Source organism: Anoplopoma fimbria, chromosome 8 (genome assembly GCF_027596085.1).
Source record: "Anoplopoma fimbria isolate UVic2021 breed Golden Eagle Sablefish chromosome 8, Afim_UVic_2022, whole genome shotgun sequence".
NCBI classification, from domain to species: Eukaryota; Metazoa; Chordata; class Actinopteri; order Perciformes; family Anoplopomatidae; genus Anoplopoma; species Anoplopoma fimbria.
Window position 1 is genome coordinate 24,781,569 of NC_072456.1, and position 18,092 is coordinate 24,799,660.

At 40.9% G+C, this 18,092-nt stretch overlaps 1 protein-coding gene across 1 annotated transcript; it reads left to right on the forward strand.

The window, feature by feature from the left end:
* The first annotated feature begins 496 nt into the window (after nt 1–496).
* LOC129094773 (uncharacterized) lies at nt 497–10,605 on the forward strand. The gene is made up of 9 exons (XM_054603032.1): nt 497–675; nt 768–889; nt 2,699–2,971; nt 3,836–3,920; nt 6,991–7,181; nt 7,567–8,265; nt 8,818–9,600; nt 9,684–9,860; nt 10,409–10,605. The coding sequence occupies exons 1-9, from the start codon at nt 497–499 to the stop codon at nt 10,603–10,605; spliced, it is 2,706 nt and encodes a 901-aa protein (XP_054459007.1).
* The last annotated feature ends 7,487 nt before the right edge of the window (nt 10,606–18,092 follow it).

The following is an 18,092-nucleotide window of genomic DNA, read 5'->3' on the forward strand; positions in this document are numbered from 1 at the left end:
ACTGTAGAAACTTTAAGGGAAATGCATTTAGTCGTTGTTTAAATATTTCAGTCTCAACCAAAGTTGTAAACCGGACAAAAGACTGAAATTGCCATCTCCAACAATGTGTCTAAATATGATATTTTTTGCCTTATTTTAAAACATATGAATAACTATTAGTTTTGAAGTGAATTGTGTCAGAAAATTAGGGTTGAGTTTCAGGTCAAAGCAGGTTTACATCCTTTGCAATGAAATATGTCAAGCAGAATTTTACAGAACCTGCAAAGTGCAATCTCTGCTTCTCCCGTGCTGCTGCAGATTCTGAGTGAGTGTCAGAGCTCTGGGTGCTCTTCATCTCTCATTATTGCACGTTGCAATAAACACAGGTATTGCAATAATATAAGCACATACCGGTGTTGTTGTGTGATAACTGTAATGTATTTTACAGAGACTTGAGTCCCATGTGACCCTTTAGTCTGCAGCGGGACAAACGGAAACTGCTTCTGCGTTTATGGTTATGGCAGAGAAATGTGTAAAACTTCAAGATACCATTCGTCAGCTCCTGTTTGAAACCACTGACTGTCTTCTTCTTCTTCTGTCCATCTACGTGTCTCCTCCAGAGCTTCCTCCTCCCTCCCTCCTCACTCTGACTCCCAGCAGCACTCAGCTCTTCAGAGGGGAGCGTTTCACTGTTCGGTGCCCCTCCGGCTGGATGCTGAGGAGGTGGAGTGAGGAAGAGCATGCAGTGAGGAATGGAGTCCTCCACACTGACCGGTGTTCACCACTAGGAGCGCCGTCGCTGCAGACCAGTCTGACACGTGTGAGTTCACTGCTGTCAGTGGGAGCAGTGGACTGTACTGGTGTGAGGGCACCGAGGGCCGCAGCAACGCCGTCAACGTCACAGTGAGCTGTGAGTCTGAAAAGGCAACTATCCAAAGAATGCTGCTGGGACAGATTATTAATAATAATAATTAAGCCTTTATTAGTCCCACAATGGGGAAATTCAGTTCTCTGCATTTGACCCATCCCGGAGGAGCAGTGGGCTGCAATGAAGCGCCCGGGGAGCAATTTTGGGGTTAGGTGTCTCGCTCAAGGACACCTCGGCATGTTGCCTGTGGAGGGGTTCGAACCACCGACCTTGTGGTTGCAGGTCAAGCGCTCTACCTCATGTGCCACAGCCGCCCCAGTAGATGTAGTAGATTTGAGTAGATGTCAAAACAATATGGGAGAGCCGGGCATCTTATCACAGTTTTTGCTTTCTCTTCAATGTTTCGGTCTCATTACATCAAAGTCAAATTAAGTAAAATAATAAATTCTCATGCACATATGTATAATCTTATGATTGTATGAGTTATAAAAGGTTAAGTACAGAATGTGCATTTGTGGACCAGTTGCCCCATCATCGGGTAGATAATGTTTTGCAACAAATGCTGTTCTAATACAGTGTTTGATATACCTACTAAAAAGAACAAGCTGTAATTCTGTATCCAACTAAATCAATTCGTATGTGATCCACATAGTGACGAACCAGGAATTCTAAAGACTTAAATAAACAGTATTTCTTTTAGCTAGGAGACCGCCGTTTGTGCCTTGCGTGAAATGAGAAGTCAGTGTTGATTTATTTAACATTTCTATTTAAGTAACTACTCTTCCATAGTTATTTTAACCCAAACTACAATCTTTCCCTAAACCTAAACCAAGTTGTTTCCTGTGAAGAGGTAAGTTTATTTTGAGAGTTTATTCACTCTATTGCCACCTAGAGGTGACGTCTGTCGGCCATAGAAAATTGTAAGACTACAATTCTGCAAGTCACTGAAGTGGCTTTTAGGAAGCGGAAACAAGGAAGCTGCGATCGTCACTTGCAACTGCTGTCTTCTCCGTCTCAAAGTCCATATTCTCAAAAAGATATTGTGCTAATTATTCTACAGCAATTCACCCATAAAGTTTTAAAACAATAATTTGTTAATTCTTTTTTCAAATTTTTTTACTCCTCTATTTTGAAGAAATTTTCAGTGGATGAAAAGAAGAGGAAAGAAATACAATTATGTTAATTCATTTTTTCAAATTTTTTTACCCTCCTTCCAAAACAAATAAAGGAATTGGAAAATAAAACATGATTATATGTTAAATAACTTAGTGTCATTATTTTTCTGTATTATAATTTCATCATCATTAGGGGCCTCTCTGGGGAAATCTTCCTTTATTCATTTATTTTTTTTTCACTTAACAACCATCCCATCCCAAAATGCATGAGTCTGAGCAGAGCATGGTGGTTCTTCACCAGCTACAACCACTGCTGCTTTGATCTTTGGAAAGTTTTATAAACATGCTTCAGTAATCACCAACTCTCTGAAGACGCTAACAATTTCAATCTAACTGCGTTTGGCTGTTCGCACTGATCTTTGCCAACTGGACTGTTTTTGCACCGAGGCTCATTTGCATAGAAAGGGGCCAACTTTGAGCCAAATGTCTGAATATAACCTCATTTAAATACATGCAAGAAGCACAGGAGCACAGAGACGCTATTTGCTTTGCAGCACATTCATCTTTTTTTTCTTATTTTGCAGGTTTAATGCCTGCAAAAGCTTCAAAATTTGCCTCTGAAGGTTTAAATGTGTTGATTGAGCGACTGCATTTAAAACAAACGTAACAATAAAGTGTGAGGAGTTGTAGTGAAGCTGTTTGTCTGCTAACAATGTCTACGGTCTTTGTCCCACAGATGGGACCGTCATCTTGAAGACTCCTGCCCTCCCCGTACTCGAGGGCAGTAAAGTGGTCCTCTATTGTCAGTACTTTACGGGAAGTCACAATGAAACAACCTTCTTTAAAGACGGAGTAGCAGTCGTCACTAACAGCTCCTCTAGTTCAGACGGAGTAATGAAGATGACTATTGAGAATGTGACACAGGAAGCTGAAGGCTTCTACAAGTGTGCGTCCCGTGACAAAAAGAAGGAGAGTCCAGAGAGCTGGTTGTCAGTGAGACCTGATCCAGGTCAGCTGTCTGGCTTTATTCATACTCACCGTTCTGCTTTGTGTAAAATAAGTCAATCAGTAAAAGATTGTCGATTGTTGTCTTTTAGGGTTAAACTTCACATCAACAGATGGGACAGAAGCCTCCATTAGTGGTAAAATGATTTTGTTTTGTTCATACATTTATTTACTAGTTTTAGAGGGAATACTTGATGATAATAATTATCTTGTTTTGAAAAGTGAGGCCAATGCTTCATGTCCTAGACCTGCCTTCTCTCTCCTGTCCATCAGGGGGCGACTCCTCTGGTTGTATAGAAGTCTATGAGAAAATGACTCTACTTCTCTCTTGATTTATTCCCTCAGTAAACATTGTAAACATGAGTTTATGGTCTCAATCTCTAGTTTCAAGTCTTCTTCAATACAGCATGATGTTCATTTAGAGTTAAATAGACCATAAAGCAGGGGATGCTTTAGGGCGGGGCTACACACTGATTGACAGGTTTTTACCAGAGACGTATACAGCGCCTCGCAGTCCATATATGGTCACTTCCTGTTCACTGTTCGACGGCCAAAATGTCAAACGTGATATTGTGATATAACAAGACAGGATGGGCCGGGGCTAGCTGGTTAGCATGCTAATTTAAGTAGATATCTCTACAACATAACATCAACACTGCAACTTTCTCATGCTTTTGATAATGTAAGTTTATTTTTTAATGTTGAATGTTTATCTTTGAACTAAAATTCTGGCCAGATCTTTAACAAGGGTTAAACAACCGTATATTTATCTGTACTATAACATAAGCAACTAGTAATCCTAAGAAAGAGTGAAGTAGTGATGTAGTTCCTTGTTCAACTGACAAATATTATTTGTTCTCTTCGTCAGGTTCCTGGAAATGGGTCATAGTCTCATGTGGAATTGTATCTCTGTTCTTCATGCCACTAACTGTTTGGCTAGTTCGTCACTACAGGTCAGTATCTATAAAACCTCTCATGCCGCATTTCACATTATATCCTGGCATGAATCATGTCTGTTGAGGAAATGCCTTACTGATTATTGTATTTTTTGGAAGGTACCGGAAGTTTTGCAACCGTAGCTGTTGGCCGTTTTCCAAAGTGGATCTTCCAGCATTGAAGCTTCCTGCGACCAAGCAGGACGGGACAGAAGTGCAGTGGGACTTGTCCTGGATGGAGATGTCCGATCTGTTGGATAAACAGTCGTATCCTAGCACTTAAAGGACCACTCTCCCCTGAAGCATCTATAAAACAATGAATGGAGTGAAACCTAAGAGGGAGTTTAGTCAGAACCCGTCGAGAGAACAATTTCTAGTTATTGATGGTCACATTTAAAAAGGGTCCGCTTCTTTGAGGGGTGCCGCAAGGAACCATTCATGTCCCGTTGCCTTTTTCTTAAATGTATGTCAATGTCCTTGGTTTGTAAAGATCTCTCTGATGATACAAATCTTAAAGCTTGAAACAATCACACACTTTTACAAAATACTGATACGGAATTGGTGCATATCTTTAAATGGTTTCATATGAACAAATTTCCAATAAATTTACTAAACTATTTAAAAAGCCTGTTGGATCAGCTGAAAAAAATTGTCACAAAGCTAAAAAAAGTGATATGGGGTTCTCACAGGACAGCGAAGCTACAAACATATGACTAATCCAGAAACATCAGCTATGATAGTAAAACAAAGACAGGAACAATTTTACTGATCAATCAATAGTTAGTAGTTAGTTTAAGTTCTACTTTTACTTAAAGTTACTGTGAGGAACTTTTAAACTTGTTATGAACCAGTCTCAGTTTAGTCCTGATCCTCTATATGACCTCCATCAGTAAACGAGACCATCAAAGAGAAGATTGTCTGTTTCTATATAGTTCTGTGTGGCTGTGTAGCAACAAGGCTGTAAAGCCTACAATCCTGCGGGCTTAAAAATAATGCTATTCTTCTTATTCTCCATCTTCAGTACAAAAGTTTGGCGTGTAACTCGTCCCGCAGCGTAGCAAGCACATGCGTCAAAATACATCAAAACGTGCGGCCTGGTCGGAAATCGTGTGCTTTGACTTTTCTCAGAGATTCGCCCAGCGGTTCCCACGGGAACCGGGAAAAACGGCGAGAAATTTCCCCACAGAGAAGAATGCGTTTTGGGCGTGGAGAGAGTTAAAAAACACTCAACTTTGGGCCCAGACTGACTCATCATATTTTATATTTTCTTGCGAAATTTTCTAGTTATTCTTAAAGCTCTTCATCGGAGACACCGGGTCGGGTTCTGGTGAAATCAGATGAAATCATGCAGGTTCATTGTGGACAAATCTCCATTATGTATCTGTCGAGGTACGTAATGAAGATGTGGTGTACTGCATGACTCATATTTGAATATGCAATGTTTTGCAGGTTCAAGTCGTACATTACAATAAAAAAATATGCAATCAACACGCACATCTTTGGTTTTGCTCAAAATAGACTTCAATACAAAAGACAACAAAGGTTTTCAAAGCATGTTTTGTCTGCAGGCTTTGCTATGATTATGATTCATCATGATTATAAGTGCGTGTTTGTGGCTCTCAGGTGTGAAACCGGTTTGGCTGCAATATTAGCCTCCCTGTGCCTGCCTGTGCCGTTGCCTCTGTTGTCTAACTTGTTCAGTCTTGTGTCAGGATGTAAACTCCTGAAGTCCTGTTTCCTTCAAACACTCGGTTCTATTCAGTTGATTCTAACTTGACTTTGAAAAGGGAAGACCAGTAAAAATGGAAAACAATCTTGGTGAGTTAATGTTGAAGATAAATGTGTAGTTGTATAGTTTTAACCTGCTTTGCAATAATGTATGTACTTTATAAGTAACAAGGAATTGATATGTTGTACAAATAGATTTTCTTTTTCGAAAGGCATTCTTTATTATATTATTCTGATTATGTTTGATCAGTGCAACGTGCAGATCTGGTTTGAGGCCAAATCAGCTTGTTCAAGCGACTGAGCAAAAGTATTTACTTTAATTCAAACGTGCAAATAAGTTAAGGACAAAACATTTATAACAACTTGGGTGTGTGCTCATTTATGGATGCATTCAGGGTGCCTCGTTTTTTCTTCTATTTGCAGCTTTTATTTGCAGCTCGGATCAGCTCTCGAAGCACATGGTGTCCCATGGCAACAACCTTTGATTCATCCGCTTTATATAGCTACTAAATCTACTAAATTTACTTTAAGAACAAAACAAGTTTATGGTTTCCACAGTGTATCAATTCCTTCTCGAGGCTTCCTTTCCAAAACTGTGAGATGTTTTTTTTATGCATTTACAGAAAAACACAAATCAGCAACCTGCAGACTGGTGCCAACAAAAACCAGTTCGACCTGACTTGATTGCCAGTAAAGAGCGCTGATGTTTTTGTTTACCATTGGGTTATCAAAAAAGATCCTGTTTCCTTGAGTTTGAAACTCCACCCAAATAGTTTCCAGTTAATACTAAGTCATAGGGGAAAGAGACACACCTCAATGATCACATGCTACTATTTAAAATTAAAAATATAGCCTTTTTAATTGTGGTTGATGCCACGATTCAGTTCTATAATAAGTTCCCAGGCTGTGGTTTATAGTGTAGATGATTGAATCTAGTATTTACATATATCTACATATTTAATATGTAGATAAATGTATTTATTTATTATTTAAACTCCTTTAATTGTAGTTCAGATAGCGGCCTCTGAACAGAAACAAGTAAAGTCTTTCAGTTTTGTCTCGTCACTCCTTATATTTTTTAGTATCAGTTGCATATTTGTTTTATTCATCACAAAACACACAGCACATGTGACACAGGGAGGTGATGAGTCATTGTTTTTTTTGTTTTCCTTGAAGCTTCTTTCATTTTGTCTCAACATGATTTTGTTTTGGTTCAGGGTCATTCTAAAAATGTTTTTGTCTCAACTCATTGACAATCTTCAGACTAAGGAGGGATTTACAGAGTCAAAAATAACTCTGACACAAAATCCCAGAGGAACAACACAAACACAAGTTCACCAGATCATTCCTCTTCTGTCAGTCACACAAAGCAGGAAAAGCTGCTGCAGAAGATAGACGAGATGGCGGCGCATAACGGAGGCACTTACTACCAGATAGATGAGCAGATGTTAAACACCATCAAAGAGAAGCAGCTAGATGTAGCAGAAAGGGCGGGAAACAGGAGGAGGAAGTCCGAAGAGCAAAGACGACAAATGAAAGCACTGATTCCAGGTGAATGTCACGATGGATGCACTCAAACACTTCCTGCATCATACTGTTGAATGAGCCGTTTATATTTGAGGTGTGGATCTTAACAGGCCTCAGGATTCAATTACGATTTACCTATGATTCAAATGCACCTCAAAGTATCGCTTAAATTATGCTCCATTTAGAGTCAAATAAAGCAGTTACAAAGACTTAAGACATTTTAATATTTTTTTCTTAATTTTTGCCTACTTTTATGGTCAATGTATTGAAGGATTTTATTAAATTTACAATGTAAAATAAAATAAAAATGTATGGATTTCTTAATATAAACATTTGTTTGGCTCTAATTAGTATGTTGAGTTCAATAACTGCTGTGAATTGCTGTAAAAGCTTTGTTTTTGTCACACAGAAGAGAAGAAAACCATCTCAGAACTCCGCTTGATTCTCTTGGGAAGCCGAAGCGTTGGGAAAACCTCCGTGGGGAACTCCATTTTGGGATCCAAAGAGCAAGAAGACGGGAAGAGAACGGCACACTCTGCGGCCCGGCAGGGTTTCATGGGTGAAACTAAAATAACTGTTGTTGACACGCCGGGTTGGTGGAAAGGCTTCTCCATGGATGACTCTCCTGAAGCGATGAGGGAGGAAGTGAAGCTCAGCCCTTTTCTGTGCCTCCCTGGGCCTCACCTCTTCCTGCTGATGATAGACGCAGACGCATCCTTCAACGCCAAACACTTAAGAGCAGTGACGTCACACGTGGAGCTTCTCGGAGAAGAAGTCTGGAGACGCACCATTGTAGTTTTCACCAGAGGAGACTGGCTGGGAACTCAAAGCGTGGAGGAGTACATCGAAGGGGAGGGCGAGGCGCTGCAGTCTCTGGTCGAAAAATGCGGAAACAGATATCACGTCATGGATAACAAGAATAAAGATGACGGCACGCAAATCACGGAGCTGCTGGAGAAAATCACTGAGACTGTGGCCGGAAATGGTTGGGACTACTTTGTCCCAGATGAACAGATATTTAAGGCGATCGAAGAGAAAAGATCAAAAGTGGAAAAGGCAGCGCAAATGAGGCAAAGTCAAGTCATGGACAAAAGAAAACTCCTCAGAGGTAACGATTGTTCGATCATCTAGCATCACAGAAGTCTATGGGAAAATGACTCTACTTCTCTCTTGATTTATTCCCTCAGTAAACATTGTAAACATGAGTTTATGGTCTCAATCTCTAGTTTCAAGTCTTCTTCAATACAGCATGATGTTCATTTAGTAAATGATGCTCCATTTAGAGTCAAACAGACCATAAAGCAGGGAATGCTCTTCTAAGCACTTTTGTTCACTGGTTGCGGAAAACAAGATGGCGGCGGTTATAATGCCGAACTCAAGGCTTCAAAACCGCCGCCCAATGGGTGGAGTCACAATAACTACATCCACCTCTTATATTCAGTCTTTGGTCTGATATTTAAACTAATGAAAACAAGACCATTCTTGGTTTCAGGTGATTATACACAAATGAAAACATAGCTATGAATATTATAATTTAATTTCTGCTTATAGATCCCACGAAATGCTACACACTTTCCCCTTTAATTATTTACTTTATTAGTATTGTATGTATGGGATGTAATGTAGATTTTCACCATGCAGTTGTCTTTCTTCTTCTCAGGTAACAGTAAAGAACTCCCGGAGCTGACGGTCGTGATGCTCGGTCAGAAGACGTTTGGGAAGAGCGCGACAGGAAATAACCTCCTGCGTAAAGAAGTGTTCGCCACCTGCGAGAATGAGTCCTGTCAGGTGGTGGTCGGGGAAGCTGCCGGCAGGACTGTCACGGTGATCGACACCCCGGGCTGGCTGATGGATCCGTCCTGCTGCACCGAAGAGAGGGACAAAGAAATAGTCCGAGGTCTCTCCCTGAGCCCTTCGGGGGTTCACGCGGTTCTGCTGGTCGTCCCGTTGGACCTGAGGTTCAGGGAAGCTCAGCGAGACGCCCTGGAGGAGCACATGAACCTTTTCGATGCCACCGTCTGGAAACACACCATGGTTCTGTTCACGTACGGTGACAACCTGTTGGACAGAACCGTGGAGGAGCACATCGAGAGGGAGCACGGCGCTCTGCGCTGGCTGATAGACAAGTGCGAGAACAAATACCACGTCGTGAACAACACGAAGAGAATGGACATGGGTCAGGTCAACGAGCTGTTCCAGAAGATCGAGGAAATGGTGGCGGGGAACGGAGACCGGCTCTTCCGCCCTGAGATGAACGACGTCCACGCGAGAATTGATGAGAAGTTCGGGAGGAGGCAGCTGAAGATGGTGCTGAAGCAGCGTCTGGAGGAGGAGTACAAGAAGAGGGAGCTGGAGCTGATGACGGGGTTCAAGGAGACGCTCCTCCAGCTGCAGGCCTCGGCACACAGGGGAAGTTTGACGGGCACGAAGACCAAGTCACTGAGTGAGTATCACGCCGCGATGGGGTTTATGATTAACTGTGTTCTCCCTTATATATTCTGATGATCTGAGCTTTGTTTTTTGTAGTCCCTGACGTCAACAAAATCAAACCCAAGGGCATTGGCCAGAGGAGGAAAGATGGAAAGGAGAAGGATGAAAGCATGGACAACAAAATCAGCCAGGAAATTGACAAGCTGGACAAAGAGATCGAAAAGAAATCATCGGATCTTAAGCTCAGCAGCATGGAAATCTTTCACCCAGAGTGTAAGTAAGAAATGGGGTCCTAATTTCTAGCACAGAAGTCCCGCCCCTTCCGGTGTCCCCCATGAGACCTTATTTATGAAAAAATATGTACTAAAGTCAACGATGAAAGATACAATATTTGAACACATATGTTTGTCAGTTTAAAATATATTTTTGCAGTTTGTCGTAGTAACATTTAGTTTTGTGCGAAACCGCTCAGTGAACTACAACAACATGGCAGTTAGCTTGGTGTGCTAGCTAGCGAGCTAACATAGCTCTGTTCAAAATGTAATGTTATCTTACCTGATGAGACGTTGACTTTCTGAGTGTGAAGTCTTTTTAAATAAGTATTTTCAAAGTCTTAAACCAAAAGTTATAGGACAAATTACACCATCTTAACGTGCAAAGTTATCTTTTAAATGAACAAAAATCATATGTGTAAGTCATGGCATAATTCCTTCATATTTATCCTGAAATAATGTCCCATGATCCTCCACTTCAAGGACTTCTAACTCTTAATTATCAGCAGCGTGACGTCACAGTGAACTTTGTGTTTGTTTCTTTCACAGTAAAAGGAGAGAGTCCATCTATCGATGGGTCTTTGTCTCCAAGGGAGGATCCAACCTTTAATAAAGTTATTGGTTGGCTGTCCCATCTTCAGATCAGCAGAAACTTTGATAACCAGATGACCCTGAACTTCTCTCAGACGTCTGGTTACAGATCTATGCCAAACGACGAGCTGGACTTTGACGAAGAAGAAGAATAGTCTCGATGATGTAAAATAAATGTATTTTAGGCCTTTGTTAAACATTATCCAAGTAATAATATTATGTTACAGTTTTTCTCAGTTGTTAACACACAAAAAGCGAAAATTCGGCACAGTTTGCACAACCTTCACTTCGTGTACCAATCGCTCGACCCAATTTGGCACTACTTCACACTCCCTTATCTGCATTAGACTCTGACTTTCCTTCTTTACACTCTGATGTCAATTACACATCACCTTGTTGTCAAAACACTACACACAATGTTCAGTTGTTGCACACACTTCTCAAGTAAAATCTCAAAGCATCAACCTACAACACACAAATATTCAAATCTCTAAACATTCAGGTCTGTTGAGCAATTGGCAATCAGGACTGCAGCATAAAAGTGCCTTGAGCCTCTGTTTTGTTTGGTGAACAATGGAGAACTTTGAAGAGATCGACAACCAGAGAAGGAGAGGGGTAAGAGTGAGAGGAGGAAGAGGAGGACAAGGAGGAGGAGGAGGAGGAGAAGGAAGAGGAGAAGAAGGAGGAGGAGAAAGAAGAAGGAGAAGGGTCATCTCTAATGAGATTCGGGCCACTGTGGTAGACCATGTGCTCAACCATGGTTTGAGCATGAGGGAGGCTGGCCAGAGGGTCCAACCAAATCTCAGCCGCTTCACAGTTGCTGCCATCATTAGAACCTTCAGGATGGAGAACAGGTACGAAATCTATTTGCCTTGTGTACTGTAATACTGCATATCAATAGAATACAGTGTGCTCACAGTATTTGTATTTTGCAGGACTGAAAGAGAACCACACCGTGGAGGAAGAACACACACTTTCACAGCCGAACAGGAGACTGAAATTGTAAATATGGTTTTCGTGAGAACAACGCTATCACACTCCGACAAATACAAACTAGGATCCTGGCTGACCACGCTACATTCAGGAACGTCCAGACCGTCAGGCCGGTTTACAGTACTGTACTGTTCTCTGTGTGTACCGAAATAAAACTTTTTTTGCTGCATATTTGTGTGCTGTTTTATGTTTGACTATGAAAAAAGTAGGCCTACACTGAGACATTTTACAAAAGGAGAAATGGCTCATTCTCCAGAGTCGTTGTCATTCATATGGTGTGTTCCATTTCTATGATTGTGTTTTCAATTTTGCACTTCAGTGTGCTGTAAATGCTTAGTTGTGTGTACTCAATGAATGGTATGTGTGTGTCATTTGAAAATATGGCTGTGTGTACCAAATGAAAACACAAGTTCCATTTTGTGAACAGTTAAGAGATTTGATGGCAAAGAGTCATCTTGCAAAGGGAGTGTCAGGTTTAGCATTTTGTGTGTGAGGTTTTCAGTTTTGTGTGTGCAGTTTTGAGAAAGCCGTTATTGTTTTGAGAAACGTGTGTTAACAATTGTGAAAAACTGTAAACCACAAACACATTTACACACGTCAGACTGGTCGGTTATAACTCCATATTCTGCTTGTTTTTTTATTTAACCTTTATTTAACAGGTGAGTCATCAAGAACAAACTCTTATTTCCACTGTTTACGAAAGAGACGTCCGGTGAGCAGGACGCATCAGAGCCTCTTTTTCAACTATAAGACCACTGACGTGACTGGCTGAGAGAGTATTTAATAATCACAACCCCTTAAAGAGACAGGCGCTAAAACGGAGCATTTCCGACAGAGGGTGAATACAGATATTCAGACAAACAGTATGAGATAAATAATGTGTTTTTGCAACATTAAAGCACAAAAACAAGTTCTAGTAGAACCCTAAATACAAGTGGGATCCTGAATATGACGATGATGTGTCCTCTTTAAAACCATACATGGGACTAACTCTCTGGGGATCATGAACGACTGTAGAAACTTTAAGGGAAATGCATTTAGTCGTTGTTTAAATATTTCAGTCTCAACCAAAGTTGTAAACCGGAAAAAAGATTGAAATTGCCATCTCCAACAATGTGTCTAAATATGATATTTTTGCCTTATTTTAAAACATATGAATAACTATTAGTTTGAAGTGAATTGTGTCAGAAAATTAGGGTTGAGTTTCAGGTCAAAGCAGGTTTACATCCTTTGTCAAGCAGAATTTTACAGAACCTGCAAAGTGCAATCTCTGCTTCTCCCGTGCTGCTGCAGATTCTGAGTGAGTGTCAGAGCTCTGGGTGCTCTTCATCTCTCATTATTGCACTTTGCTGCAATAAACACAGGTATTGCAATAATATAAGCACATACCGGTGTTGTTGTGTGATAACTGTAATGTATTTTACAGAGACTTGAGGTCCCATGTGACCCTTTAGTCTGCAGCGGGACAAACAGAAACTGCTTCTGCGTTTATGGTTATGGCAGAGAAATGTGTAAAACTTCAAGATACCATTCGTCAGCTCCTGTTTGAAACCACTGACTGTCTTCTTCTTCTTCTGCGTCCATCTACGTGTCTCCTCCAGAGCTTCCTCCTCCCTCCCTCCTCACTCTGACTCCCAGCAGCACTCAGCTCTTCAGAGGGGAGCGTTTCACTGTTCGGTGCCCCTCCGGCTGGATGCTGAGGAGGTGGAGTGAGGAAGAGCATGCAGTGAGGAACAGAGTCCTCCACACTGACCGGTGTTCACCACTAGGAGGCGCCGTCGCTGCAGACCAGTCTGACACGTGTGAGTTCACTGCTGTCAGTGGGAGCAGTGGACTGTACTGGTGTGAGGGCACCGAGGGCCGCAGCAACGCCGTCAACGTCACAGTGAGCTGTGAGTCTGAAAAGGCAACTATCTCTGCATTTGACCCATCCTGGAGGAGCAGTGGGCTGCAATGAAGCGCCCGGGGAGCAACTTGGGGTTAGGTGTCTCGCTCAAGGACACCTCGGCATGTTGCCTGTGGAGGGGTTCGAACCACCGACCTTGTGGTTGCAGGTCAAGCGCTCTACCTCATGTGCCACAACAGCCGCCCCAGTAGATGTAGTAGATTTGAGTAGATGTCAAAACAATATGGGAGAGCCGGGCATCTTATCACAGTTTTTGCTTTCTCTTCAATGTGTCGGTCTCATTACATCAAAGTCAAATTAAGTAAAATAATAAATTCTCATGCACATATGTATAATCTTATGATTGTATGAGTTATAAAAGGTTAAGTACAGAATGTGCATTTGTGGACCAGTTGCCCCATCATCGGGTAGATAATGTTTTGCAACAAATGCTGTTCTAATACAGTGTTTGAGCTATACCTACTAAAAAGAACAAGCTGTAATTCTGTATCCAACTAAATCAATTCGTATGTGATCCACATAGTGACGAACCAGGAATTCTAAAGACTTAAATAAACAGTATTTCTTTTAGCTAGGAGACCGCCGTTTGTGCCTTGCGTGAAATGAGAAGTCAATGTTGATTTATTTAACATTTCTATTTAAGTAACTACTCTTCCATAGTTATTTTAACCCAAACTACAATCTTTCCCTAAACCTAAACCAAGTTGTTTCCTGTGAAGAGGTAAGTTTATTTTGAGAGTTTATTCACTCTATTGCCACCTAGAGGTGACGTCTGTCGGCCATAGAAAATTGTAAGACTACAATTCTGCAAGTCACTGAAGTGGCTTTTAGGAAGCGAAAACAAGGAAGCTGCGATGCATCACTTGCAACTGCTGTCTTCTCCGTCTCAAAGTCCATATTCTCAAAAGATATTGTGCTAATTATTCTACAGCAATTCACCCATAAAGTTTTAAAACAATTTTGTTCTTGTTTTGTGGAGGAAGAGGAAAGAAATCATTTGTTAATTCATTTTTTCAAATTTTTTTACTCACTTAACAACCATCCCATCCCAAAATGCATGAGTCTGAGCAGAGCATGGTGGTTCTTCACCAGCTACAACCACTGCTGCTTTGATCTTTGGAAAGTTTTATAAATATGCTTCAGTAATCACCAACTCTCTGAAGACGCTAACAATTTCAATCTAACTGCGTTTGGCTGTTCGCACTGATCTTTGCCAACTGGACTGTTTTTGCATCGAGGCTCATTTGCATAGAAAGGGGCCAACTTTGAGCCAAATGTCTGAATATAACCTCATTTAAATACATGCAAGAAGCACAGGAGCACAGAGACGCTATTTGCTTTGCAGCACATTTATCTTTTTTTTCTTATTTTGCAGGTTTAATGCCTGCAAAAGCTTCAAAATTTGCCTCTGAAGGTTTAAATGCGTTGATTGAGCGACTGCATTTAAAACAAACGTAACAATAAAGTGTGAGGAGTTGTAGTGAAGCTGTTTGTCTGCTAACAATGTCTACGGTCTTTGTCCCACAGATGGGACCGTCATCTTGAAGACTCCTGCCCTCCCCGTACTCGAGGGCAGTAAAGTGGTCCTCTATTGTCAGTACTTTACGGGAAGTCACAATGAAACAACCTTCTTTAAAGACGGAGTAGCAGTCGTCACTAACAGCTCCTCTAGGTCAGACGGAGTAATGAAGATGACTATTGAGAATGTGACACGGGAAGCTGAAGGCTTCTACAAGTGTGCGTCCCGTGACAAAAGAAGGAGAGTCCAGAGAGCTGGTTGTCAGTGAGACCTGATCCAGGTCAGCTGTCTGGCTTTATTCATACTCACCATTCTGCTTTGTGTAAAATAAGTCAATCAGTAAAAGATTGTCGATTGTTGTCTTTTAGGGTTAAACTTCACATCAACAGATGGGACAGAAGCCTCCATTAGTGGTAAAATGATTTTGTTTTGTTCATACATTTATTTACTAGTTTTAGAGGGAATACTTGATGATAATAATAATTATCTTATTTTGAAAAGTGAGGCCAGTGCTTCATGTCCTAGACCTGCCTTCTCTCTCCTGTCCATCAGGGGGCGACTCCTCTGGTTGTATAGAAGTCTATGGGAAAATGACTCTACTTCTCTCTTGATTTATTCCCTCAGTAAACATTGTAAACATGAGTTTATGGTCTCAATCTCTAGTTTCAAGTCTTCTTCAGTACAGCATGACGTTCATTTAGAGTTAAATAGACCATAAAGCAGGGTATGCTTTAGGCGGGGCTACACACTGATTGACAGGTTTTTACCAGAGACGTATACAGCGTCTCTCCGTCACCCCTCGCAGTCCATATATGGTCACTTCCTGTTCACTGTTCGACGGCCAAAATGTCAAACGTGATATTGTGACATAACAAGACAGGATGGGCCGGGGCTAGCTGGTTAGCATGCTAATTTAAGTAGATATCTCTACAACATAACATCAACACTGCAACTTTCTCACATGCTTTTGATAATGTAAGTTTATTTTTTAATGTTGAATGTTTATCTTTGAACTAAAATTCTGGCCAGATCTTTAACAAGGGTTAAACAACCGTATATTTATCTGTACTATAACATAAGCAACTATTAATCCTAAGAAAGAGTGAAGTAGTGATGTAGTTCCTTGTTGACAAATATTATTTGTTCTCTTCGTCAGGTTCCTGGAAATGGGTCATAGTCTCATGTGGAATTGTATCTCTGTTCCTCATGCCACTAACTGTTTGGCTAGTTCGTCACTACAGGTCAGTATCTATAAAACCTCTCATGCCGCATTTCACATTATATCCTGGCATGAATCATGTCTGTTGAGGAAATGCCTTACTGATTATTGTATTTTTGGAAGGTACCGGAAGTTTTGCAACCGTAGCTGTTGGCCGTTTTCCAAAGTGGATCTTCCAGCATTGAAGCTTCCTGCGACCAAGCAGGACGGGACAGAAGTGCAGTGGGACTTGTCCTGGATGGAGATGTCCGATCTGTTGGATAAACAGTCGTATCCTAGCACTTAAAGGACCACTCTCACCTGAAGCATCTATAAAACAATGAATGGAGTGAAACCTAAGAGGGAGTTTAGTCAGAACCCGTCGTGAGAACAATTTCTAGTTATTGATGGTCACATTTAAAAAGGGTCCGCTTCTTTGAGGGGTGCCGCAAGGAACCATTCATGTCCCGTTGCCTTTTCTTAAATGTATGTCAATGTCCTTGGTTTGTAAAGATCTCTCTGATGATACAAATCTTAAAGCTTGAAACAATCACACACTTTTACAAAATACTGATACAGAATTGGTGCATATCTTTAAATGGTTTCATATGAACAAATTTCCAATAAATTTACTAAACTATTTAAAAAGCCTGTTGGATCAGCTGAAAAAATTGTCACAAAGCTAAAAAAAGTGATATGGGGTTCTCACAGGACAGCGAAGCTACAAACATATGACTAATCCAGAAACATCAGCTATGATAGTAAAACAAAGACAGGAACAATTTTACTGATCAATCAATAGTTAGTAGTTAGTTTAAGTTCTACTTTTACTTAAAGTTACTGTGAGGAACTTTTAAACTTGTTATGAACCAGTCTCAGTTTAGTCCTGATCCTCTATATGACCTCCATCAGTAAACGAGACCATCAAAGAGAAGATTGTCTGTTTCTATATAGTTCTGTGTGGCTGTGTAGCAACAAGGCTGTAAAGCCTACAATCCTGCGGGCTTAAAAATAATGCTATTCTTCTTATTCTCCATCTTCAGTACAAAAGTTCGGCGTGTAACTCGTCCCGCAGCGTAGCAAGCACATGCGTCAAAATACATCAAAACGTGCGGCCTGGTCGGGAATCGTGTGCTTTGACTTTTCTCAGAGATTAAGCCCAGCGGTTCCCACGGGAACCGGGAAAAACGGCGAGAAATTTCCCCATAGAGAAGAATGCGTTTTGGGCGTGGAGAGAGTTAAAAAACACTCAACTTTGGGCCCAGACTGACTCATCATACTTTATATTTTCTTGCGAAATTTTCCTAGTTATTCTTAAAGCTCTTCATCGGAGACACCGGGTCGGGTTCTGGTGAAATCAGATGAAATCATGCAGGTTCATTGTGGACAAAGCCAGATCCAGCAGAGACCGGTCTGAATGCAGGACTTTTACTTGTAGTGGAGTATTGGTACTTTTACTGAAAAAAGTATCTGAGTACTTCCACCACTGATAGAGAACCATCTCCATTATGTATCTGTCGAGGTACGTAATGAAGATGTGGTGTACTGCATGACTCATATTTGAATATGCAATGTTTTGCAGGTTCAAGTCGTACATTACAATAAAAAAATATGCAATCAACACGCACATCTTTGGTTTTGCTCAAAATAGACTTCAATACAAAAGACAACAAAGGTTTTCAAAGCATGTTTTGTCTGCAGGCTTTGCTATGATTATGATTCATCATGATTATAAGTGCGTGTTTGTGGCTCTCAGGTGTGAAACCGGTTTGGCTGCAATATTAGCCTCCTGTGCCTGCCTGTGCTGTTGCCTCTGTTGTCTAACTTGTTCAGTCTTGTGTCAGGATGTAAACTCCTGAAGTCCTGTTTCCTTCAAACACTCGGTTCTATTCAGTTGATTCTAACTTGACTTTGAAAAGAGAAGACCAGTAAAAATGGAAAACAATCTTGGTGAGTTAATGTTGAAGATAAATGTGTAGTTGTATAGTTTCAACCTGCTTTGCAATAATGTATGTACTTTATAAGT